The following is a 27,935-nucleotide window of genomic DNA, read 5'->3' on the forward strand; positions in this document are numbered from 1 at the left end:
ATTTTATTGCCGGAAATTTTTTTACTAAATTGTACCATTAAAATATGATTTAATATGATACAAAATGACACTTGCACGAAAATTAAATTTTATACATACTTGTTATTAATAAAACAAATGTATACCTACTTTTGAAAATATAAATTATAGGTAGGTATATAAAATTTATGATTTTCTGGTGGAGCAATAATATAAACTTGGACTATCACATTTCAAATGTAGTAGTGGAATTGCTACATTTTTTTCCAATTCAATAAATATTGGAATGAAGTAAATTATGTTTTTATGTATTGTTTTCAAGCATAATTTTAATACCTAATAAACAGTGCCGGATTTACCATTAGGCTAACTAAGGTATAGCCTAGGGCGGCAAATTTTTTCTCCTGTTTCGTCTCTATAAACAGATAAATTATTTTACTTTTTTATTACCATTAATACGCTCGACCATTGGGTCATATAGATCCGACGTCCCTAATCAAACGTGCTATTTTTAGTATGTTTTAGGAATCGAACGTTATTATTATCCTGGGAATTATATTTTATTTTTTTTAAATTTTTGTTTGTCGTCGTCGTCAACTTACGATAACGATTATTATTATTATGTTTACATTGCATACGAACCCACATTGTTATAGTGTCCACGAGCTAACGATTATTACGTAAGTACCAATTTTTATTACCAACAAAAGGCATGAGGAAAGTTTTTTTAAAGTAATTACTGTATGTCTTGACTTTTGTATCTTAAAATTAAGTCTCCAGTTCCTCGAGTACTTGATCTTACAAGTTCTTAATTGTGCACTAAAATAACACTTATATGAATTGGTTTTAAAAAAATGATTGTATGATTTTGAGGCGGCATTTTCCTAATAGCCTAGAGCGGCTGAAGAGGTAAATCCGGCACTGCTAATAAATTATATTTTAAATTTTAAATTTAAATGAGTAATTGTTCAACAAGCCTTAAATGCTAAAAAATTAAAAAATGATGGATATTATACTAAATTTATAATAATAGGGGTTAAATTAGTTGCGCAAATGATTAAAAAAAAAAAAAACACAAAAATATATGAGATACAGAAATAGATGTTTAAAGATTCGTATTGGTTATTTTTATTTGATCAGGAAATTCGATTGAAATAATTACGTATGTCGAATCTTACCTACCTATGTATCTTTTGTTGGCTTCAGTAGACACTGATCCAAGTTCTGAGCCATCGTGAGCGTCGTACCATTTAACCTCGTACCGCTTGATGCGATGTTCGGTGCTGGACTTATTCGTTATCCATGATACATTATAGCCGGTACCGGAGCGTTCAACTCGAATGTCAAACGGGTGGTTATCGTCAACGAGACTCGGAGGCTTTTCGTGCAACTCTTCGGTCAACTGGCCGATGGTTTCTACGAAGATAATTTTATAATAATATTTTTCTTACATAAAAAATGGAAATCACAAAATATTAGAAATTACATTATAATACATTACCATACAGGTAAGACTATAAGAGACTAGAACCGAACCGAAAAAATCCGTTTCAGAACTTTTATTTTTAAATGAAAAATATCGAATTTTATAATGATTATAATACAATTAAACCGTCGTTAGTGACATTATTTGTAGGTACCTATAATACCGTTGTTACGTGTGAGCGAAATGCTCACCTATTACAATACACGTGGAGCATACAAATTAATATACCGCGGTACTGACAAATATCAATATTGAACTGCTAAAGCCTAATTAATAATTATAAATTTATAAAACATTAAATAGGTAATATAATAAGATAATAATAAAATATCAAGATAATACGGTAAGTCGGTAAAGTATATAAGGCGATCAGTGACGTGCGAGCCAATGCGGCGAGCACAACGCCAACATATAAGGTATAATAATATAATATTAGTTATTACTTTTTACGTAGGTATACGGCAACACTGGACTTAAATAATTTAGTTAATTATCTCATCATAATCCTTATCTAATGTTTTTCCGTATTCATTTTCGTAAATAATTCAATGGAACATAATATATATATATATATAGTATTGTCAAAATCGAATGAAATATAAACCAGTGATTCTAAAAATGGTAATTGTGTGAGCGAAATGCTCATAGCGTCACCAACAACAGGTTATTACTGATAATTTATTCAAGAAATAATTAATATTTATAAAATATTATGACTATTATATTGTATAAATCAGTCCACTGTAGTTATACACTAAAAATATACGAACAGTAACTAATAGCAACCCTTTATAATATAAGCAAAAAATATTCGATTTTTGAGAATAAAAACGACAGTCATATGTGACTGCAGGATTGAAATATTCCTCGAATCACAAAGAAGAGAGGTGCAAAATCTGGTACCAGTTCCCATTTGGTTCTATAGTTTCAAAGTCTATATTTATAGCTAAAAACAAAAATTCAAACATACCTACAAAGAATTCAAACATTTCCCTAAGAAAAATAACAAATGCCCCACCCTTTGTTTCTAATCTTACATCTTACACTTCATAATGACCTAAAAATAACAACAGTACTCGATGAAGCAAAATGTTTCAGGTTTCTACAAAAGATTTAATACCAAACTACCGCTTCGTCCTAATCAGTAATCCTATCCTCTTACACAAAAATTACCTACCTTATATAGTTACATTATATACCAGGTATGAGGTAATCCCCCGAGACGTGGCGAAGATGGACGGTGTCGCGGCCTTCTATTTGAAACTTAAACTAATTTAGGTATTTACTCTTATTAAACTATTAAAAAAAACTCTTAATAGGCAGTGTCCCTAAGGTAACTTCTTCATTGTACTCACAAAAGAAGCTACTTTTTGTCACATTTGCTTATAATTCTAGTCAAGAATAGATTTTAAATATCTTTTAAAAATATTTATAGCTAAGTATAAATTATTTTATGTGAGTATATTGTTTATATTATGTCTACGTGTATAAAACATTAAATATAGGTAGGTACTAAAGAATAATTTTTTACTACATTTTATAACTTTACTAGTTTTTACCGAAACGTTAAATTTATTTTTTTTCAAAAACCGGAACTGGACCATATTATAACCTTTTAATAAAACAATTGAGTATTTGAATAACTCGGAACCGAAAAAAATAAAAAATAACAGTTTCTACAGAACTGTACTAATTATAATATTTCGTAAATCTTAGATCTTATGATCTAAGGTGAAAATGCTCTTACCATAGCTATTTAGACATGGGTTTTTTACCTTTCGATTGACTAGTCAGAATTGATCTGCTGAACATAGATTCACCGGTCATCTCGTCCTGGCACGACACCATTATCTCGTATTCCCCACCGGTGTTTAAATTCCATAGAATTGCTTTCCCGTCACTGGACGTCGCTGTTGCATTCCAATTTGACGATGCTGAGCTTGTGTCTCTACTCCTGCAACGACGAGGCGTATTATAAAACAATATTAATTATTAAAAGCCTCGTTGGGTCTTCATTGCTACTTGATTTTTTACAATGTATTTATTGTGATACGAAGTTGTCACGTATTTACGAGTACTTGAACGGTTAAATAAACACCATATACTATACTAATATTTGATTTTTTTTTTTTAGGGGGGAAACGATACGCGAGGAACTCCAAATTTACTATAGTGAATTCGTAAATACCTTAAACCTATAGTCATAATATTAATACATTTGTATCGACTAGGTATGAAAAAAAAATGTATTGCTAAAATTCCTTACCGTGAAATATAGTGATAACTCATAAGAAATTATTTTATGCCCACAAAAATAATTAATAAATAAGTGTTTCTTTCTTTATATTTTTGTACCTATAATAAATTTAATGATCTTATGGGATTATGGGTGGCTGAAGGATGGCGTAGGGATTTTGTGGGCACGATAATATAACATTACATTTTGTATGGAATGCTCGTTCATCCGCCAACATCCGCTGAGTCCCCCTTCTGGTTTTTTCCAAATAAAGCACTGTATACAGAATATTACATATTTACACATCAACATTTCTATATTTTTTCAAATATAAAACTTTAAATTGTATGAAAACATTAATTTATAATTACAAATCGACATCACGTGCCTGATGAAAAATAAACTTCTTGAACTACGTGTTTATATACAATATTTAGCATACCTAATAGAACAATTAATAAGCAATAGCTTAGTAAATAAATTAAACATTTTTTATTTTTTTTTTTAAATGGTATAGTAGGTTTTAAGGTACCTCATCATTCAGTAGATTTCTGTAAATACAGTAATAGATATCTGATAAAATTTAATTCAATGATAAATCATTGTATACGATTAAAAAAACAAATCTGAGCGGATTATAAAGTACCTAAAATATAGCACATTATATATTGCTATATTTGTAATTTTTTTCCTATATGATGGACAAATCGAAATCGTTATCCCAAAAACAAATCATTTAAGTATATAATGAGTATAATATGGTAATTATTATATTATTTAATATTGTATTATAATTACTAGCTAGTTTCTGATTTAAGTCAATATCGTCCGTCATACGGTAGAACAGTATAAATATTAAATAGTTTAAAATTAATTTAAATGTTTTTAAAATTTCATTATGTATAGTAAATAATAATAAATGAAGTGGTTAAGTATTTCAAGTTTTAAAAATAGTCTATTTGAAATATATTTGAATAAATATTACAACGAAATAACTAAAATCTACATTTTTCTTTTAAATATTCTATTATATATATTATTTAATTTTTATAGATGAACTACGATTTCATGAACTGATTTGACTAAATATATTATTATCAATAATATGTTCGATACAAGATTGGGTCTCGAGTTTCCAAAACATATAGACTACTGGTTAGGTTCTATAATCTGGTATATCATAAAATAAGAATAACTAACCAAACTGTGCAGAATGAATATGGTCGTTTCCAATACGCAACGATATTTTTGTTAGTTGAATTAACATGCAAATCGAAATGTTTACGGTGAAATAGGTTTTCCTCAACTATCAACTCAGTTTCCACTGAAATAGTAGCTGCGATGTTGGACGCCACACATCTATAGACACCTCTATCTTCACTCCTTACTCCAGTCAAAGTAAGATTACCTCCGGTGACTGTCACTCGAGGATAAAATAAACTTTTACCGTCCGCCTATAAATATGTATAAAAATAATATAAATATAATTACTACTTGAATATTTTTGTTATCTATTTAATTAAACAATAATGATAGTAATCTAATACATATTTTATTTATTATGCATGATACAGGTACTAATAATTTTATATTAATTGTATTCGCACAATAATAAATCGCACTATTACCACTTATTATTAAATAAGCATGTATGTTCTGTGTACACTGCACAGTGTTGCAGTAATGCAGTAGTGCAATTAATGCATAACACTCGCGTAGTTGATATGTTAAAAATTAGGAGAAGAATAATTTGTTGTCGGTATTTACGATTTACGATAATAAACGTTAAAAATTATACAGGTTATTATATGAATAATAAATTAAATATGTCTCCCTAAAAGACCATTTGTGTGTCCCTCGAATTTACGCAATCCCTAATTCATGATAACAAAATAAAGACAAAAAACATATTCTGTACATTATATCATAATAATACCTTTTGCCAAACAATTGCCGGGCCTCTATTGTCGAAATGTTCTGCTTCACATGGCATCGTGATATTATCGCCAAGTTTACGGAAGTACAACACTTTAGGTACAACAATTAATTTCGGTGGGTGCTGGACAATAACGTCCATTGGCGTAGACGGACCTTCGGTGCCCAAATCATTGAATGGCGTGCACGTATATTTGCCACCGTGTTCTTTCTCTACCTATATATGCACGTTCAATGTGTATAATATAACAGACAAAACAATTAAAATCATTATTGTTTACAAATACCTATCACATATTGTAATATTTAAAACGTTATAAACTAGGTACACTACTTATAATATAAATATAGGTATACCTAGTTTGTCCCGAAAGTTCTGTATCACCCTAATCATTTATAATTATAAATGTGGTTAATCAATCATCAATTAATATATTATAGAAATATTTCTTTACAACTATATAATCTATTATTTATTATAATATAAACACCTTTAAATTAAAATAACCATTAATTATACTGTATTATTGTCAATAAACTGCATTTAAAAATATTAATGTGACACGGTCACTGAGATGCTTATAGGCCATAGGGTGATACGAGACTTTAAAGGTATATATTACTTATGTATACAAAGTATTAACTTGTACCCGATCAAAATAAAGAGACCCGTTTAGAGTGTGGTATACTCCGGGAACGTTGTATGTATCGAACAAAAACCCGTCTTTTTCCCACCTTATTTTTGTCAGTGGTGGGTTGGAATGGAAGTGACAATCCAAAGTACCGGGCTTACCGTAAGCAAGAAAAACTTCAGCAGGTGAATACACAACTTTCGCTTTGACTGTAAAAAGTGCAATATTATGATTAAGTCATATTTTTCGTAGGTGAATATTTAATTGAATTTTAGGGTGGGCATAAATTTTAAATTCTGAGTGGAGCAATGAATGTATTGTACAATGATGTGTGTTTTTTTTATATGGCATTTATTAGGCCAATAAAATTGTTTCGATTTTTAAAAACGGGAATGGATTCTTGTAGAAAATTGAATCTAGTTAATACTTTAGGTCCCCAAAAGTAAAATATTTCAAAAAATAAATTTTCTAATTTATGGATATGAAAATTTTTCTATTTCCATTAAAAATTATACTCTAGGTATAAAAATGCTTCAAAAATTTATCTCAAGCTTCTTATAAGTATTCATACTGAAGCCATAAAATCTAATAAATAAATAAAGGAAATTATTTTTTATTGACATCTTAAGTTCAAATTTGAATGAAATTACTTATTTAAATATACCTAAGTAATAATGTTAATTATATTATTATAATTAGTATAATTTAAAAACATTATCTGTGGGAACTTAAAACTTTTACATATATTATATTGTTATGAATTTTACTATATTATGTAATAATATTTTTAATTTATTTTAATATAATATTATCTTTTTATGGAAGGTACCTAGGTACTATTAATAATTTATTATTACTATTTTGTGGTGTTTTCAGAAATATATTATTAATTCTTAAGTTATATATCTAACCTAAGTTTATACATAGTAAAATATGTATTATTATATAATAATATAAAAAATGCAATATTTTTAGAAAAAAAGGTTATAAACCAACTGCATTATTAAAAGTAAAATAAATGACTTTAATAGCTATTATATATAATACTATATTATATTATATTATATAATACTTGGTACCTAATATAGGCTGTCTAGCCGTTTTGGCTCTGGATTGTTTTTCTTATACAATGATATGTTAATTCAAATTTAACACGCACATAATAACTAGTAACCCACTCGAAACTTAATGTACAGCAGATCAGTATCCATTGTTAACTTTTTTAAAGAAAAATTTATATTTAAATAAGCAAACAAGTTTGTATAATACTCCGTACAATAAGCTCCATTAATGTTTTAAACATTACCTATTAGTTATTAGTAGGGTTAAGATGTTTATTCACTAAAAAATGTATGAATATGTATGCATTTATGTACTAAAAAACAGTTAAATATGCATGAAAAATTTGAAAAGTATGCATTAAAAAATAAAGAAATGTGAACAAGAAAAAAAGTTCCATAAACATAGAGATAAATTAAATTATTAATAGATAGAATATCAACAAATTGTGTTGGTACGATTTTTATGTGCTTGTTTTCAAGGCCGTAACTGAGGGGAGGGTCCAGGGGTGCGGACTCCTCATAGAAATTTTTAAAAGTAGAAATATTTTTTTGTTATTAAATAATTAACTATGTAACTAATAATTAATTATGTGAATTGAGTATTATAATGATGAATTATATTTTCAATAACGATAATAATCAAATTTTATATTTTTAACGTAGAAATGACGTTCAGTATCTATATATTTAAAAAAATGTTGGACCCTCCCCCGAAATTTCTTTTCCGATTGCGGCCTTGCTCGTTATACTTACCATAAAATTACGTTTTTTTCGTCATTTTTCATCGAAAACCGTCAAATATGCACTTATAAATAGAAAAAACATAAACTATGCACTTATAAATAAAAAATGGTAAAATATGCAAAATAAAAATTTAACATTTTTAATATAGATATCATGACTTATGAGACACAATCCTATATAAGAATGGAAGCTATTGGACAATCTAAAAAATATATGCAAAATCATAAACATCCTAACCCTATAGTTATTAGTTATTAGATACACAATAATTTTTAATGTCTTAACTTAACAATTAGTAGATATAAATTAAGAAAATAAATAAAAACCTATTGAAATAATAAATAATCACTTCAATATTATATAATATTACAAAACAATAATATTCACCAAACATGAGAATTTTTTGAGCCTTAAAAATTATTTAAGGACTAAGGAGTTTGTATGACAACGATCGAATATTGATCTCATTGATACTTCGTTAAACGCTTACACTGAACGTTGAGAAAAGCACCGGCAGTCAGTGTTCCTTTTTCCGATACTATGCGACACGAATAAAAACCGTTATCGTTTAATGCTGCGTCATAGATGTCTAAGGAACCTTCCGGAGTAACGAGAAATCTACCATTTAAGAATGGCAAATCATCTAGCGGTATGCCGTCTTTATACCACTGGACTACGAACTCTGGATCTTCTTTGACGCAACTGAAATGAACGGACTCGTGTTCCATTCGAGTTTGGTTGATCGGCGGTATACTCATCACATCTCCACCTGTATCAGTGTTTAGTATAATAATATACAATACTATAATAATTATTATATTGTATCTTTTACAATATTATTAACAGAAAATACGTTGTAAGCAATCTATTTTTTAAGATTGATATTTTTCTTGTATACATATTTATATTTATTTTATTTTTATTGTTTTATACGGATATATAACAGATCATTACTGAAAAAATATAAATGTATTTATTGATTAGTAGATAACATTTTGTTGAATTTTAATTTAAGTATACAATAAAACTATAAATTATAATGCAAGATTTTAAATTACTAGTAAAGTAAGTAACTATTTTATATTTTTCTTCGATAATATTTCTGACGTTATTTTTTTGCTTAAATATCTAAATTTTAATAACTTTTAATAATCACACATAAAGTTTAAATATTTAATACAAGATTCCTCATAAAGAATTTAAAAAAGAAACTAAGTATAAATCTGTAAACATTTAAATATTTTATATGAACGTTTGAAATTTGAATTTTCATGAAATAGGATATTTAAGCTTAAAATAACGATTTTGTCATTAAAAATTTACGTAATGTTCAACTTTTATAGTACACAGTTTTTTTATAGACATTTTTAATTATAGACGTTTGGACGAAATTAGATATCTAAACTAAGAATTTTATTTATTTTGTTTTAATTGAATAATATTCGCTGGTATTTGGAACTTTTATTGTTATATATTTTGATGGTTTTACAAATACACAATGATAATATTACATTAAAATGTGATGTTGTCACTACCAAAAATTAATTCAACTTACCGTTAGCTTAAGTATTATTACTTTTAAAAATAATGGTAGGTACTTAATAATACAGACTAACAGCCGCTAACAGATCGTCTTTGTTCAGAAAGGTTTTTCTTGTGTAATGATTTATCAATGAAACTAAATTTAACATACCTATATAATATGTAATACCTTATACTTTATAGCAAGTTACTCCTCAATGTCAAGCTACACTTGTGATACCTACTGTACAGCAGAGCTGTTACCTACTTTCTTGTTTCTCTTTTTTTATCATTAAACCATTTAAAATTGAATATATATATCTACCAGTCGCCACTTACTGTGTATTAAGAAAATATATATTTTAATAAATTAATTCTTGTTTTTCTATGATGCAGCGATGTAGGTAGATAATATAACCAACTTTGTATAAGGAAGTATTAATTTAATTTTAGTATGGAAAAGGTTATTGCTGTTATTATTATATTATTATATTCACATTTTACACTATAAACTTATAATTAATATAAATTCGGTTGAAACATTTTTGTTAAATGATACATAATAAAACCCTAGACAATTTTATTGTGTTGAGAAACTATAACAAAGATTATACAATTGTCATAGGACTTCTAAGTAGGTATACAGCCAATTTATAATGTCTAAGGACCATGCCTAATATCTAAATTATGCAAAACTAATCTAAGTATATATTATAAAAGGGAAGGGCTTAATTAAAATATAATTTATACTATAAACAAATATAAAATAGTATCACGGTGAATAACATGTTAGTTTTATTGACAGACTTTTGTGGGATATTTTTGATTGGTATACATACAAGCCCTTCGACTCACTTCTTCATATATAGACATATAGTCCATCCTGTCAACAATACCTCCAATAAATAATTAATAAAAGGACCCTGAATAATATTTACTCGTAGGCTGACCTCGTAATCTCCAACAATATCCAATTTATCAGTAAGTCAAGGTTATACATGACTAAATCGTCTAAACCAGTCAAAGAATGCTTAAAAACACATCATTTAGAAATTAACCCAATAAAATAAATCATTTAAAATTCAAAAAATTCGTTTTAGATGTATTGAAATGTGTTGTAAACTGTACAATAAATGTTTTCCTCTTCGCAAACGACAATTATTTTATTCTTTTATCAAAACATTTAAATTATTATTCCACGAACAAACATGATGGTTGAAGTTAATCAAACAATTTTGTGAAAAACTTTAAACCATAATAGTGGCGAATCCGTTCATATGACTATATTTAGGTACTATATTAGTTATCTACACAACGTCTTATGTCACAAAATGTTTTTTACATGTTAGCAATAAAACTTTGTACATATTTGTATTCTTAACAATAATATGTATTAATTTATATTAATAAATATAAATATAAATTCTATAGATATTTAATGTGTATAACTATTCTTATTAATACTTTAATATAACCTATAATATAATTTTGTTTATCAACTTGAACAACCAGTTTAAAATAGTCCTAAAATTTAACTTAAAATTAAGACACTACTAGAAGGTACTATTAATAATTTTTTATACTATTTTACTATCATTTGTTAGAACGGAATTAGCTTTACCTATAACCTTAGCTTCAATAAATTCAATTAATAATCATGGGTTTATACATACTTTTAATTCTTTATTAAACAAACGTACAATTATATAAATTTGTTATAAACTTATCTTATATATAAGTTTTTTTGTGTCACTTTTCCCAAATTATTTAAATTGATAAGTACCTACCTTATATAGGTACATATTTTATTTTTACTTTTTTAATATATATCAAACCGTTTATTGTTATTTTAGGTAGGTGCGAGGTTCCTATATTATAATAAGTTTTCTTGCGTTATGTAATTTAAACATTTTTTTCTAATAATTCTTTAATTTCAAAAAATAAATTTACTAGTGTTGCATATACATGTGTACTTTAGCCACAAATATTATAATAAACTTTAGTATAGTAATTTATGTTTTTATGATTAGTAAATTTATCTTTTTTCAAACCATTTTTATTATCTAATAAAATATAAATTTTAAAATGTCTGTTCAACATTGATCAACTGATTCAATTCACGGTGTTTATTGTTTACAAATCGTAATTTTTATAGTTTATCTTAATGTATATAATAAATACACTATAAATGATACATTAGTATTGAAAATTTCGTAATGTAAATAAAACGAAAATAAAAAGTTAGGGTATATTAATATGGTTTAGCTATAGGCATAACGCTATGTAATTTTGCAGCAAAACATAATATAATTTAGTCTCTAATTAAGTCAAATTAATTAATTCTCTTTCAGATTTGAGGATTAAAATATCGAACAATTTTTATTTTAATCGATAATTATGCAAGAACTGTAAGGCCTCACCTTCGACATCAAGCCTGAATCGTACACCTGCTGTAGCACCCATATCGTTGTCGACAGCATTCAACGTCGAGTCTGTGCTCGACTGAGGTGACGACAGTGTTGGTAAAGGTGCCCGTGACGAGGAATGCTGCAACGGACCTGCATCACCACTGTAAGTTACATGACATTCATAGTCACCTGTGTCTGATTCACGGAGACTGGAAACATTAATAGCAATATAGACGGCATCGCTAAACTCAGGAGGTTCTACTACGGTAGTCCGTCCGTCGTAACGTTCGTCGGTGGTTAATGTACCTTCTGAACACGTAAATACCGTCTGGCCCTGCAATATAACAAATTCAACATAATTATAAATTGCTGTAACGATTGTGTTTACGTCTCATATAATATATTATGATTTATAACCAAAAATGAATAATATTCTGAAATGTAGATGGTTGTATAATTTTTTTGTTTTTAAAAAAACACTCATTTTTATAATTAATTATTAATAGGAAAACCGTTGTCTATAAAAAAAAAATATATTAACTTATCTGAAGAAATGTATTTACAATTCTTCACCCTTACCCTTCCCGGGCTCCCCTTAATCAATGAAATCAAACTTAGTGTAAAAATATTTCTCTTTAAAATTTTTAATTAATAGTCTCAATGAAAAAACGTGTTTTGTGCGTTTTCCGCATTGTCCGATACGCACCTTATGTAAGATGCCTTCAGTTTTAATAAACAATACATTTTTTACCAATTGGTTACTTTTTGAATATACATATATTTTTTTATAAGTGTTATAAGCAAAATTAACATAATATGGTAATAAAGTTATTTATTAAAAAAAAAAATACGTAAAAATATTCAAAAACTATCCAATAATAAGTAATTACAGATGATTTTATGCATTTTTAAAAAAAGTAAAAATAAATATTATTTATTAAAATTGAAGTGGTTCTTATTCAGTCAATTAAGAATTTAGATTCATAGATGATTCATCAAAATTACTTTAAAAAATAGGCTTATTTGAATATGGCGTTTAAAATAGGCGTGTTGTTATAAAAAAAATTTTACAGCTCATGCACAGATCAGAAAAAATTTCTGAAAAAAAAATATGAAATGTATCTATAAATGAGTATTAAATATTTTATATACCACCAGCTTGTAAAAGAAGTAGATTTATTCCAATATAATCCGGCCGCGGCCGCGAGAAATTCAGTATACCCTAAATTTGTGAACACACACTATGTATATATATAATGCCTCAAAAACTGAAAAAGGAATTGGAATAACAATCATCACACCTCATTCTCAATTAACACAAAAAGTAAATAACATCTGAAGCTGAAGTTTTAGCAATACACTCTGCAATAAAATGTATGAAAATGATCAATACCTAATCATATAATTACATTATTTTCACAGACTATTTAAGCTCAATAAAAAGTTTAGCCAACTATGAAAACAAAAATAGTCTAAAAATAAATATAATAACAATAACAATCTGCGAAAAACATCACCATACTCTGGATATCTGGACATAATTGTAAGATTGAAGGGACCGAGAAAGTTGAAAAATTGGCAAAATTTACAACAAATAATGAGCTAGGTAATAGAAAAAAAATTTAAAATACAGTACGCCCATGAAGACATTCATTTTTATGCTGATATCAATAAATATATTCAAACAAATGGAAAAGACAAGAAACTAAACTAAATAAAATAAAATTAACAACCAAGAGCTGAAAAAATACGAACAATCTTACCAGAAATGAAGAATTAAATTTAATACACCTAAGAACATGATAAATCCTACTCACTACATTTGTACTTGCACAATTTGAGGAGTTCCGCTTACAGTGAAACACTCGTCGAATGCAAACAAACAGAAGCAGCCAGAAACATATATAACATCATTAACATCACCGAGTTTTTTCACCAGTCCTCAAAACAAGACATCCATAAAAGACACACTTCGATTTGCAAAAGAAATTAATATTGATAACATTTTGTAAAAAAATCTTTAGTAGCATAATAATTTTTGTAACACTACATGTAAATTATATATAAATTAAATTTCAGCCAATGGCCAAGCAGCCAAGGCTCAATTGTTTTTTTAATATTAATAATAATAATAATAATAATAATATTGTTATTATTACAAAATGCAAATAAATTTTAAAATATAAATACTCTAAAATTGTATGATATGTTTTTCTTCTTGAATCCGGTCTACTTACAACTAAAACCTTACTACTATCTTAATAAAACTTGCTCACAAATAGTCGCAGTCAAGAATATATTGGCAAATGTCTAAAATAGTGTTTTCCCACCTTTTTTTACTCAACACCTCTTTAAGGTTTTCAAAAATCTCACCCCCCCCCTAAACCTCCCATTTCTCAATAAATTAAAAATAGCTATAATTTTAACTTAAGTATAATTTTTATTTTTATATACTAAATTCTTAGTGTCTATAAATTGTATACATACTTAAATAGTTTTGTATATTACTTATGATATATTGTCTTAAATTATTTTTGATTCTAAACATTTCATTGAAATAAGTTATGAACAATAAAAAACTAAATTCATAGTAGAATCACCTTTTTAAAATTAAAAAAGCCCATGTTGGGAGTCACTGGTCTAAATATTCTAAACAGTCATACCTAATTTTATATTATAATTAAAACCCATAATTACGTATAAAATAAAATAAAAATTCAAATAATAACGACCATTTTCGTTATCATATAGGTACTATGTATAAATTTTAATAAACGATCAAGAAATCCGACAATGGTTAATCAATATACAATATATTAATAACCTATTATAAGTATATAGTACCTAATTTGTTAATTTAATGATATAAATTATTACGCGAATTATCATTGATTACTAAAATATCTTGTCTCTATTGATATTACTTACCTATATGACTATATAGTGACTGTTAACAATATATGAATTTATATTATTGCCGCTAACGTAATTTTATACATTTATTATATAGAACTAGAACATAGGTACATCTAGATGCAAAAGTACACAACAATTTAACAAGTTAGGTTAACAAATTCTTATCTGCGGTTTATAATGAGCAAAGTTACATTTTAGATTTTATGTCGGATTTATAATTATTATAAAGCTACAAGTTTAAAATTTACCAACGACTGCAAATAATATAATCGTGATTATAAGCGAACACTCACGTCTTTTGTCCAACGTACGGCAACAAGACGGCGAAGACCGCCGTCGTGGTCGAACCGCGGTTGCGGTACTGCCGGACATTTGAATACCGCGTAACCGCCGATTTGGGACGTCAGCGAGCCGACATCGGCCGTCTGACCGTCACAACCAAAACGGCCAAACAGAAACGCCGCCGTCGACAAGCCCAGAACCAGTATACCGAACATACCGCGCGTTTTCGACACGACGACTGCGGTTTCAGTAAACCGACAGCTCGGAGGGTGAGCGTCACAGTGCGGATATTGTCACAGCAACGCGCGCGCGGGAGGACGATCTCGCATTATTTTGCGGACACGACAAATTATAATAATAATATGGTCGTCGTCCGCTCGCCGTAATAACAACAATAATAACGCAGGTGACGTAGGAAAAATATTTGCAAATAACTGTGTACACATGCGTCGGTTGCGGACTTGCGGTCGGACCACGCGACACTAAATGCATAATACTATAATATTATTGTACACTTAAATACTTAATACGATATATACTCAACACAATACGTCAGTGTGCAGTCGGTACTTTAACAGCTGTACAGTTGCGCTTTTAAGTAGGGACAATACGCCGGCCGGCGGGAACCCGTGGTCCTTACTCCTTGGTGGAACATTTTTGAAAATCCGATCAGGTGACAAAATTGTACTTACAAGTTATTAATTAAAATACAATTTCTAAAAAATTAAAATGTTTAACCATTTTTTTCCAAACATTCTCGGCAAATCAAATTACCCTTTTTCTTTATAAGTTTGAATTTGAATTAAATTAACGTCATCAATACGTATACGTTGATATCAATTTTTCGATCTTAAAAATGTATACATTTTATTTTTTAACAGTCGACTTGCGATTTTGCAAATTTTTCGTGTTATTGAGTATAATTTAACTTCAACTTGGTCTGAATCAGTCAATTTGTAAGGTAATAAAATACCTAATGATTAGGTTGTTAAAAAAAAAAAAACGATTTAATTAAAATAATAATAACTCAAAAAGGAAGGTTTCAAATATTAATTTGTCACACATGTGCGGAAAAAAATTTTTTTTTCTGTATTTTTATAACGATTAAGAAGCGAAACACTCACGGCTTCCTGCCCTCCACGGTAACAGACACGCGATTGCAGTCCATCGAGGTCGTGTCGTGTCAATAGCTGAAAACAAAGATTGCAGACGGACGTCCGTCGCGTGTATTTAGCCATCGATGAATTTACCTCGTATGTACTATATATACAGTATTTTTTTAGTAATTATTCAAAATACTCTTTCCTTAATTATTCTCGATAGATATATTATTATAATATTCATGTCTATACACCACAATAAATTGCTGAGTACACGTTATTATCATTATTTATTCCCAGGGTTAGAATTTGTATGCAATAAAAAATTGTAAAATATGCATTTTATGCATTTTATTTAACAAAATATGCAAAAATAAGCATTTTAATTTTTAAAAGATATACACACAAAAATAAAGTTACAAAAATAATATATATTTATTAAGATACATCAGTGATGTCTGATTGTCTTTATATAATAAAATTGAGATTAAAAATTAAAAATTATTTATTTTTCGCATTTTCTAATAATATTACTTTAAAAATAGAATAAAAATAAAATAAAAGTTATAACACACATTCAATAATAGACATATGTGTGTTACATGCTACGGCCACATTTTTTTTTTTAATTTTCAAGTATAAATTATCGACGATAGTAGTAGTAGTAGTAGTATAATATTGTACAATAAATATATTATAAAACAAAATTTATGTTTGACCAAAAACCGATTTCATGAAAACAATAATCTCGAATTAATTTTCTTTATTTAAGAATGTTACCTATTATTGATGAATAGGTAAATATATAGCAGGGTATTGGGTATATAAATTATTTATTATTTATATTATAAACTGTAATTATCTTTTATAGATCAACAATTTTACATCGTGTTTGTTGAATGTTTGAAAAATTATTTAAATTTAAAATAATTATAATGCTATGTTGTATAGTTGTATGTATTGTATGTTGTATGTATGTAGTAATGTTTCTAAAAATCTAATTGATCGATCGTCGTCGAATTATCGATATCGTTATTACTCTATACAGTGTATTTAAAAATGTTTTACTTAGGTACTTAAAAATATATGATTATGAATTTAAATTAAAATTATCATTGAATGTCGATATATTATCATATTCTATAGTATAATAATATGTCCAATAACTATACTATTATTACCTACTATTAACAAAATAATGAATTTCGAAAAATAGATAATCAAAGTAAGTATAATAAAAACATGATAGGTATAAGTACCTACCGAATATTATACATTCTTATACACATTTACTTTACACTTTTATTTTAATAACAATATCTTTAAATAAATTCATATTTTTTTTTTTGTGAAATAGAGTACCGTAATTGTGGGTGAATAGAAACCGATTGGTGAATAGAAACAAAATTTCGAAATAAGTTTCATTGACCAATAACTATGGTCTAAGTATAACTATTTTTATAAGTCGTTGATGTATTACATTGGTTATGTTATAAAGAATCGAATTCAATTGATACATTTTTACCTCCATAATAATTGTCGATAAGAAAATTGATAAGAGTAAAAATTATTTTACCTCCAAAAAATGTGTATCAACTTTGTTATCGTGGTTCTCATAAACGAATTGTGATAACTCCAATTTTTTTTTTTTCACTTTTCAGCGTGGTTGTGGAGAATTAATTAACGTAAGTATCAATCCTGTTTAATGACTTGCTGATTTTTTATAATTTTTTTAATCAAAACATTTTGTTTTCCGGGTGAATAGAAACATGCCAAAAGTATATAAGCCAGATCCACGCGGCAAGCAAATCTGATTTAGCTAATGCTGTTGCTGCTGTCAAACTCAAGAAAATGTCCTACAGAGAAGCCGAGTCAGTTTACGGTATCAATCATTCAGTTATTTACAGACATGTTAAAAATCCGGAGATCAAAACACAAGGAGGCCAAACATCACTTTCTAAAGAAGAAGAGAATTTAATTGTATCAGGTATTTTGTTATGCGCTGAATGGGGTTATCCGTTTGGCAGATTCGATTTAAGATTATTAGTTAATGGATATCTTGAACACCGGGGAAAAAAGGTTAAAAAGTTTAAAAATGGTACTATGCCTGGTCGAGATTGGGCAGATAGTTTTCTCACCAGACATAAAAATATTTTAGCCGTTAGAATGTGTCAGAATATAAAACGTTCTCGTGCAGGTGTTACAAGAATTACAATCAATTCATATTTTGATAACCTTACAAATTCACTTGATGGTGTACCACCATCTAACATATTAAATTACGATGAAACAAACTTAACAGATGACCCTGGTCGTCGAAAAATTATAACTAAACGTGGTACAAAATATCCAGAAAGGGTAATGAATAGTAGTAAAACATCAAATTCTGTCATGTTTGCTGGTACGGCAGATGGTATATTGCTCCCACCTTTTACTGTTTATAAGGCAAAAACAATATCTGACAGTTGGCGCTTAGGTGGTCCAAAAGGATCAAGGTATGCATCAAGCCAATCTGGATGGTTCGACAGTTACTCATTTGATGACTGGATTAAAAGTATTGCTATACCATACTTGAAAAAATTACCTGGGAGAAAGATATTAATTGGTGACAATTTATCCAGTCACATTTCAATAGAATCAATTAAAGCTTGTAAAGAACATAATATTTCATTTGTTTTTTTACCTGCAAACTCTACCCATCTTACCCAGCCACTTGATGTTGCCTTTTTTAGGCCACTGAAGTGTCATTGGCGTATTATAATGGAAAACTGGAAAAATGGGGATGGAAGGAATGAGTGTTCGGTGCCTAAAGATCGTTTTCCACGACTTCTCAATATTTTGATAAAAAAAATATCAGAAAAATGTGCTGATAATTTAAAATCGGGTTTCGAAAAATGTGGAATATACCCTCTAAATCGTGACAAGGTATTAAATATGTTGCCAGTAGAATATGATGACCCAGATGTTTCTGATCATGTCAACAGTAGTTTAACAGAATTTTTAAAAACTATGAGAAGTACTGAAACAACAAACGTGCGTCAAAAGAGAAAAAAATTGAATGTTCAACCAGGACAAAGTGTTGAGGTTGTGAGGAGTTCTAACTCTGATCAATCTGATTCTTCCAGTACAGTTGACAAACCAGAAGATATTGTTGATTCTATGATATCCCCAGCAGTAATTTCAGATGATAGCTCAGATGAAGAAGATGATGGTGATGTAAATATTGAGACTTTACCACATGTTATAAAATACAATCAACGTTTTGACAATGTCCATCCTATTTCTCAAATGACTGATGTAAAAGATGGAATGTGGTTACTAGTTAGTTTCGAGATCATATCAAAAAAAGCAACAACTAGTAAGAAAATTTATAAGTATTATATTTGTAAAGTTTTAAAATGTGACCATGGTGAGTTCATTGGTACATTTTTAAGAAACATCAACACAAGAGACCATTTTGGATTTATATATGGGTTCCCAAATGTTACAGACGAATTTACATTTAGTTTCTTCCAAATAGTTGGTAAGCTGAATAACCCTGAACCATATAAAAGAGGTTTATTTAAATTTCAAGTTAACTACAAATCATTATAAGTATTTGTTATATAAATTGTACATTTGTACTTACCTATATTCTTAGGGTATATTCTTAGGTTTCCAAGGTAGGTATGTTTAAAGTATCCAAAAAAGGTTTTACTTTAATAAGTTAATATAAGAAACATAAAGGCTATTAAATTCAAAGACTAAATTTATTATTATATTTGTTAAATTGTTTAAAATATTGTTTTGTAAGTTTATATAATTAAATTAGTTAATATAAGAAACTTAAAAAGACTATTAAATTCAAAGACTGAATTTATTATTATATTTGTTAAATTGTTTAAAATGTTGTTTTGTAAGTTTATATAATTAAATTAGTTAATATAAGAAACTTAAAAAGACTATTAAATTCAAAGACTGAATTTATTATTTTATTTGTTAAATAAAAAAAAATACTGTTGTTAAAATAAAATATGTTTAAAATGTTGTTTATCATAAAATAAAGGCTATAAGTAAGTTATTTGAACGCTTTTTTTTTTAAAAATTCAAAATTATGTTTCTATTCAACCTCAATACAGTTGAATAACAAATTCTATGAAAACTAAGCAGCTGTTTTTTTTCACCCACACCTGCGGGTGAATAGAAACAGCGTACTTAAAAAAAATTATAAAATCAAATTTTATAGTTGGATAACCGTTGAAAATTCTATCATGTAGTACACGGTGAGACCCAAATTTTTATGTAATTCACAACATTGTACATATTTTAGATCCAGAAATATAACACCTGAAAGGTGTAAACCTGTTTCTATTCACCCACAATTACGGTATTGAGAAAATAAATTTGGTGTTTTTGTTTTCATGAAATCTATTATCTATGGGACATGAGTTATTCAGGAATACGATAACGTTTCCGTGAAAACGTAGGATAATCTTCTTATAATTATCTTATCGCTTTTTTTTTATTTGTAGCTTATAGCTTGAGCTAACTATTTAAAAACCATTTTAATGTCATCATATAAACGTACTAAGAGTTTATTTTTTACAATAACATTACATTTTTATTGTATTCAAATATTTAAATATTGGTCATACAATAACAGTGATTGTAGGTCTAATCAGAATAATCAGATAATTTAGATTCCTATTTATAACTTGATGTATTTTCTATTTTAAATAGTATTTATAATTTATTAAATACATGATTTGGAATTTAAAAATATTTAAAATATGACGTTAGGTACTTCAAATATTATTCCCACGTATAAGTATTGAATATTTATAATGTATACAAGAGCCATAATGCCCTGTTCTGTTATCATATAGTCGCAATTAATTAAGTAAAAAATAAACCATTTCAAAATATCACTAAATATAATTCGTAGGATGACAATTTTAGTCACATTTAAGATTTAACTATAAGTTATTACAACTCTTTTCATATAAAATAACATAATTTATTTATTTTAAATAAATAATTTATTTCATAATTTAATGTTTAATTATTGGTATTTTTTCCACTAGATAGGTAAATGCAAGTTTTATTTTTTCAATGCTGTTTCCATAGTAGATATCTATTTTCTTATATAATCAATCTTGTTATATGATCAACAAAAATTACGACCAAAGAAGTTTTCGAACGAGATTTAATAGGTAGGCGGACTCACATTTATAGTGTTTTATTCCGAAACAATAATGTATATATATAACTGTGAAATAATATTGAGTTATTATTGAACCATCTTACGTCTTAAGTTTTAGTGTTGTATCTACCTAAAAGCACGTTACCCTGGATACACCGGCAAAAGCTCTTAACACGCAAGTATGCATTCTGTATTTGGTGCTATGTAGGAATGTTCGAATGTTATTCGCTCACATTCTCGCGCACTGGAACACTAAAATACACATACATAAACTATTGCCAATCATGTCGTGTAAATCATTTAATATATGTGTAGTTTTAGATATTATAGACGTGAGTATCATTAATCTTTTATACCACCAATATAATGGTGTTATCATTTATATTATTATTTGCTATTTTATTATGGTGTCGATGATAAATTCAATAATATTAAATACCTATACTTATTAGTTATTACTAACTATAGGTTTCGTGTCCCGGTGTATGTATATGTCCAAAAGGAATGATGTATCTCGATATTTGGTTGTTCGGGCGTAAAAATAGTACATCGTATGTAGAACCCAAATTTCCTTTAACTTTCAACGAAACATTTAATTTCCACAAAGTAAAATATGATTAATTCCATGCTTTAATTATTTTTGTCGATTTTTTTTTTTTTTATTTGTTTGTGTAATTTTATAGACCTTTGCAGAACTCTCAAACTTGAGAGATATTCAGAAAGTCTTGGAAGAAAAATGCATAAAAATAACATTAGTGCAAGCCTACAAAAAGAAACAAATCACATTAGCTACATATAGTTCCTATGTCGATGAAGTATTGTACCCTGAACGTAGTCAGTTGAGTAAAATTGGAGAAATAGCATTGCTCATGAAAAATGAACCTTTATTTCCGGTTAGTAAAGGTATAATAAAGATATTAATAATATTTATAACTGTTAAGATAAATGTTCAGGTTTGATCAATTTTTTTGTAAATACCTATCTAATAATTAATATTCATATTATATTTTTAAAACACATTGGCTATTGTAAAATAATTATAAATAATATATTGTGTATACAAAATAGGACATAGGTACTTACTTAATTCACTTTCATAATTTAGTAAATTCAAATACTTTCAAAATTAACGTAGACGGTATGTATAATCAAAAAACTCCGCAAGATCAACGTTAAAAAAATATTCTCACCCCGTTAAAATTTAGTACAATTTATAAAAAAGCTGTATATATTTAATAATATATATTAAAAGATTTTTATAATTTTAAAATGCTCTTAACTTGTTTTATTGTTTTAAAATTTAAAAACCTACGATGAGATTTTTATCCATAAATTTAACAATAAGTTAATGGTAAATTCACTGAAATATTAAAAATAACAGAGTGAAATGGATTATTATTTTCAGTAAAAGACTTATCATACTATGTTATGCGTTTATAAGAATAAAACCGTGTACGTAGTTTAACATGTTCATGAAGTTAATCGCTCTCCCCTCCTCCCCCCGGATTTTCTCATTTATTAAAAATTATTATGGTGTCTGAAATTAATTGCAAATAACTACGAATTGAATATTGATTAAAAAAATTTTCCATTATTTTGCAGCAAATTAAAATTGCGAATTGGTTTTAGAAATTAGAATTTACAAACCAACATTTATTAAGCCAATTTACACAACATTTTTTTAATATTTATCGAATCTATTGGGCAAATTTGTGAGATAATATGTATGCACTTATATATTAATAGTTGTATGCGTAGAGAATAAATAAAAAAGTAACAAATTCCTGAGTACCTACACCATTACCTATGAAATTTACATGATTTAAATTTTTCTTTATTTTTGTTTAGTTTAAAAATTAGTTATGTTCGACTTCTGACTATATTAAATATATATTTTGACTATATTATAATTATATTAATATATATACTATCTAGTATTTACTAATTTTTAAATAATTAAAAAAGTTGAGAAAGTCCATTGTACACATCATAATTGGTATAATGGACGACATGCATGATACATATGATGATATTCAACTATAATAATGATGGGTAATTATATAATCATAGGGAACTATTTCACCAAAAATTACCCTTGTCACCAAGACCAGTGTTACAGAACAAATAAACATAATTTCACGTGCAAATCATAGCTCACCGGAATATTTAGAGACGCAAAATCAGCCTAACAGAATGAAAAGAGTTCATCACTCTAAAATAATAAATTCGCCGTGTTTACATAAAACAGAAAATAGGTTGTATTACATATGTAATTTTAGCAATTATCTATTATTTAATTTCTAATCAATATCATTTAAATATAGGATAATTCACGATGATGAAAATATTAATTCAGATACAGACACAGACAGTCAACTGTATTGCTCAAGAGCGATAAAGGTAATATCAATTTAAATTTATACAAACTACTTAGTTAGACATATTTTATTATGTTATTAATATTAAGTTTTATGTATTGTATTAATGTATTCACATAACTTATAGTACCATCAAAGCTAACTATTAAATTGCGGGAACTGGTAGGTACCTTATGTCTTTTTAGTTCCGATTCTATTTCTGATTCCGGTAGATGCCTATATAGCTATTTCTTAATTCTTTTCCTAAATACACAAGAACAGATTTATACTTTAAAATCTTAAAATCAAGAGATTTAAAGATAGATATCAATACACTTGTGAACTATAGTTTACATTGACTACAATCATTTAAACTTTTTATTTATTATTTATGGATATTATATATTACTTTAATCACTGTCTAGTGTCTATTTATAATAATTTTTGTACATTCCTTACCTAAAATAATTATTTATTATTTATTAGACCAATAATAACATAATGGATTGGGAGTGCCATTCAAAAAAATCTTTCAAAAACTGTAAGTTTAAATACATTTTTATTTAACGTCTCGTAATATTTATTATACTATACTAATACTGTACCTAACGATAAAGGTGAAGATGTAAATAGATCCAAAATAAACGAACATAAAAATGAAACCAGGTATAAAATATAATTTTTATTAAGATAATTATATAACCATTTAGGTACCTAAGTATGTACTACCTATATATAGAGCTGGAAAATAACTACCAACAAGTTAAAAAATTAAAAGTGAAGTTACTTTTTTCAATAACTTTCAACTTAAGTAGGTACTATTTTAAAAAATGTACATTGTTTAAAAAAGAATAAAGTTGGTGAATTAATAACTTAGTAGCTTTTAGTTAAAAAAATTTTAAATTTACTTAGTTATTTTCTATAATTTATTAAAGTATACTAAATTATTTTCATTAAATATATGAAAACTATCCTATCAACTTAAAACACATTTATAATATTTAATACTACAGTAGGTTACAGTATTAGGTACTATCAAGTGTTCACATAAAGTTTGAGATATCATATTACAAGTGGCCAATTAATAAACAATAAACAAAAGGATTTAATAACTGATCACAACTTTAAATAAACTTTATTATTAAAATGCAATCAATGATTCTTGTAATAAATATATAAATTTCTCCAAGGAGTGTAAAAGAATATAAAAATGGCTTTTTCTTAAAAAAAAAAAAAAAAAAATAGTAAATATTAATGCTTGATGTGCTTATTATTGTTAAGCTACATCGGTTACACCTAAACTTTACTGTTTTTTAGTTAGTGCACAATGTGAAGGAGAGTACTTAGGTAATTAAAAAAAAGTAACTTCATACTTTCTAATCTTAACTTAGTTAATATTTACCAAAAATAGTGTAACTTAAATTAGTTAATCCATCCAAATTAATTAATATTTTGAAATAAATTAACTTTAACTAAAAAAAAAATATTAAATTTCTCATTTGTATGTATATAGTACCTAGCGTTACCTAATTGATGTATAGTTTAATTAGGTAGTTGAACAGGTATCTTATCTGTTGTTTTACCTCATATAAACATAAATAATACTAAACTATTTAAACTTACGGGTGCCTACGTATTTTAGCGATCGTAAAAATATGAAGGAGTCTTTGAATTTGAAACATAAATCATTGGATAATGATTTTTGCAAAAATACGGAAATTACATCAAATAAATTTGGTAAAAATATAAAGGCGACATTCAACGTGGGAGCACATCGCTATAAGTGCTGTAAATCAAAGTTAAATAATAGTATGTAAAATTTTAATTTATAGTTTAACATTATAATTTTAATCCTTTTAGAAATTTAACAAATTGTTTATGTAAAAGGCAGCAGTACAAATGAATCAATAAAAACAAGGTATTTTCAAACATAAATGTATTCACTATTCATGTTTATACCCATTTTAAATTATTGATAAAAATATTTATTAGTGATGAAGATTCTATACATGAAAAAAAAAACACAAATGTTTCTGTAATACGAGATAATTCAGGTGAAGAACCAAAAACATTAAATCCAAAGATAAGAGCTCGTTTACATTTGGATGTATACCATTGCAAATGCGGCATGCCTGGCTGTATGTTAAGTCCCAGCTGGTAAAACCATAAAAATTCAACATTTTATTTTGCGTTTATCAGTATTAATAATTAGTACACCTGCCTTTCTATATAAAAATTAAAATACATCAAACGGAATTATTGTCGTGGCAAATTATTTTTAAATAGATAATTTGTAAACATTTAAACATGTAATAATACCTACTTAATGTCTAATGATACCTAGTATTTTTATTTTTTTATGCTTTAATCTAGCCAACATTAACACAACTAATGATTATAACATGAAGGGAAGTATTAGAATAAACTAGGCTTTTTTTTTCAAATAGTAAAAATGTTTGGATAACCTGAACTTATATATTTCTCTTATAAAAACTGAACTTTTACTGCAAGATGTAGGTACCTAATGTTAATAATTCTACTGTTTTTTATTCCAGTTACAATTAAGTACCAACAGAATATAAGTGCTTTATTAATAGTCTATACTCTATAGTATGATACATTAAAAACACAAAATAATAGGTTTAAGGTTTTTTAAAAATCATAATAAATCTATTTTTTGTGTGAAATATTTGAACTATCTCGAGTATACTATGGATATTTTAAATAATAATATATTAATATATATATTATTATACAAACATAATAAGTTTTATTTATTGGACATCTGACATCATTGACATCTGAAAACTGACTACTAACTATATTATAATGCCAGTAAAAATGATATATTCGTTGGATGTCTCAAATTCGCAATTGTTGAAACCAGCCTGCTGCATATATATTGTCAATTATTTACAAAAAAATCATATACAAACTAGCGATAACGACTGCAATGACATCAACATTTGCAACCACAACTGATTAATCGTATATTTTTATAACTAAACCGACAGAGGATTGCATAAATAATCAAAATACAGACAATGAAATCACCATGGAATTGTCCTCCCTAAACAATATCTAGGTACTCTTACTGATACGTTGAAATCCATCGAAATTAGATGTGAGTTGGAGTATGGGATACCGACAAGTGCCAATAACCTTGTAATAGCGACCAACACGTCACCGATCACAAATAACTACCTATTTATTACTGTAATACCATACTGACGTAACTTAAAAAAATTAGTATTTTCCAGCATGATCACTACACCTGGTGGAATGGTTGCTGTCAAATATGATGTCCAGAAAGTTAAAAATTAAGGTCGATCTTTTCTCTTAAATCTCATTTCAAGCAAAATGGATTCTTTTACACTCCTTTATTTTGTTAATTTCAGTGTCATTATGCTCTACCAAAGGATAACGCCTATACTCTCCTCTTAATTACTTTATTTTTTCCATCTTCACCACTAATTATCTTAATAGAATTCCCATCAATCGCATTTCGCTATACAAATAACGTATAATATGTTATCTGTTATTATAGATACTGATTTTATTATAATTAGCCATGGTTTATGTGTAAACCTTCTAAATTATTTTTCTTCCACTTCGCATGGCTGTATTGATTGCTTGTATATGATAGATAGGTATCACATCTTATATTTTTAATTTTGTGTCTGATTTATAATTTCTTGGTTTGAATTGCTGTAATAATAACAGGTACATAAATAAATAAATAATGAAATAACAACATTTTTTTTTAGGTACCTATACAAACAACTATATTATATTTTTAAGCTTTTATATAAACTAATAAATAATTCATAAATTGTCCCTCATAATTGCACTTATTCTAGTCTTGCAGCATATTACTAATAAGTAATTACTATTAATAATAATTCTGTCTATGACTTTTGGTAAACATAGGAGGAATATATGCAATGAAGTGAACAGGAAAGACAACATAGGAGATGCAATTAAATATCAAGTATCTTTAAGAAATTACTATAGGAGGCTTTACGAAGAAACCACACATCAACTTGGTAGAAATCTACAACTACTCTAATTCTTTAATTTTCCATAATTTTTAAAT

General features: G+C 27.2%; 3 protein-coding genes across 5 annotated transcripts in view; 2 read left to right on the forward strand and 1 right to left on the reverse strand.

The window, feature by feature from the left end:
• The window catches only part of LOC114125623 (protein borderless), a 26,538-nt gene extending 10,889 nt beyond the window's left edge, over positions 1–15,649 (reverse strand). Inside the window, exons 1-8 of one of the 2 annotated variants that reach the window (XM_050197368.1) lie at positions 15,212–15,649; positions 12,015–12,336; positions 8,564–8,842; positions 6,287–6,477; positions 5,638–5,853; positions 4,902–5,155; positions 3,241–3,419; positions 1,162–1,395 (exon numbers count right to left, since the gene is read on the reverse strand). In XM_050197368.1, coding sequence (XP_050053325.1) covers positions 1,162–1,395; positions 3,241–3,419; positions 4,902–5,155; positions 5,638–5,853; positions 6,287–6,477; positions 8,564–8,842; positions 12,015–12,336; positions 15,212–15,415 — 1,879 coding nt within the window. In that variant the 5' untranslated portion in view covers positions 15,416–15,649. Of the gene's footprint in view, positions 1–1,157; positions 1,396–3,240; positions 3,420–4,901; positions 5,156–5,637; positions 5,854–6,286; positions 6,478–8,563; positions 8,843–12,014; positions 12,337–15,211 lie in introns of both variants that reach the window. The other variant, XM_050197369.1, reaches the window with a different exon arrangement.
• Positions 15,650–15,670: 21 nt separating this feature from the next.
• Positions 15,671–27,908, forward strand: LOC114125621 (uncharacterized). Of its 2 annotated transcripts, none has more exons than XM_050197380.1 (13): positions 15,671–16,453; positions 21,364–21,536; positions 21,595–21,814; positions 21,951–22,088; positions 22,166–22,375; positions 23,553–23,737; positions 23,807–23,882; positions 24,326–24,380; positions 24,457–24,505; positions 25,482–25,648; positions 25,727–25,757; positions 25,832–25,996; positions 27,770–27,908. In XM_050197380.1, the coding sequence occupies exons 3-13, from the start codon at positions 21,701–21,703 to the stop codon at positions 27,906–27,908; spliced, it is 1,329 nt and encodes a 442-aa protein (XP_050053337.1). In that variant the 5' UTR covers positions 15,671–16,453; positions 21,364–21,536; positions 21,595–21,700. The 2 variants fall into 2 exon arrangements, with proteins under 2 accessions (XP_050053337.1, XP_027845155.2); XM_027989354.2 differs by having other exon boundaries at positions 21,364–21,492.
• Positions 17,671–20,138, forward strand: LOC126549034 (uncharacterized). Its single transcript, XM_050197373.1, has 2 exons — positions 17,671–17,985; positions 18,066–20,138. Exon 2 carries the CDS (start codon positions 18,152–18,154, stop codon positions 19,892–19,894), a length of 1,743 nt encoding a protein of 580 aa, XP_050053330.1. The 5' UTR covers positions 17,671–17,985; positions 18,066–18,151; the 3' UTR covers positions 19,895–20,138.
• Positions 27,909–27,935: the final 27 nt, after the last annotated feature.

The sequence above is a fragment of the Aphis gossypii genome, chromosome 1 (assembly GCF_020184175.1).
Source record: "Aphis gossypii isolate Hap1 chromosome 1, ASM2018417v2, whole genome shotgun sequence".
NCBI classification, from domain to species: Eukaryota; Metazoa; Arthropoda; class Insecta; order Hemiptera; family Aphididae; genus Aphis; species Aphis gossypii.

Coding starts and splice junctions, on each gene's coding strand:
- LOC126549034 (XM_050197373.1), top strand. CDS start 18,152: ATGTCCTACAGAGAAGCCGAGTCAGTTTACGGTATCAATCATTCAGTT.
- LOC114125621 (XM_050197380.1), top strand. CDS start 21,701: ATGTTATTCGCTCACATTCTCGCGCACTGGAACACTAAAATACACATA. Junction 22,376..23,552: donor AAAATGAACCTTTATTTCCG/GTTAGTAAAGGT, acceptor ATATAATCATAG/GGAACTATTTCACCAAAAAT. Junction 25,758..25,831: donor AATGAATCAATAAAAACAAG/GTATTTTCAAAC, acceptor AATATTTATTAG/TGATGAAGATTCTATACATG.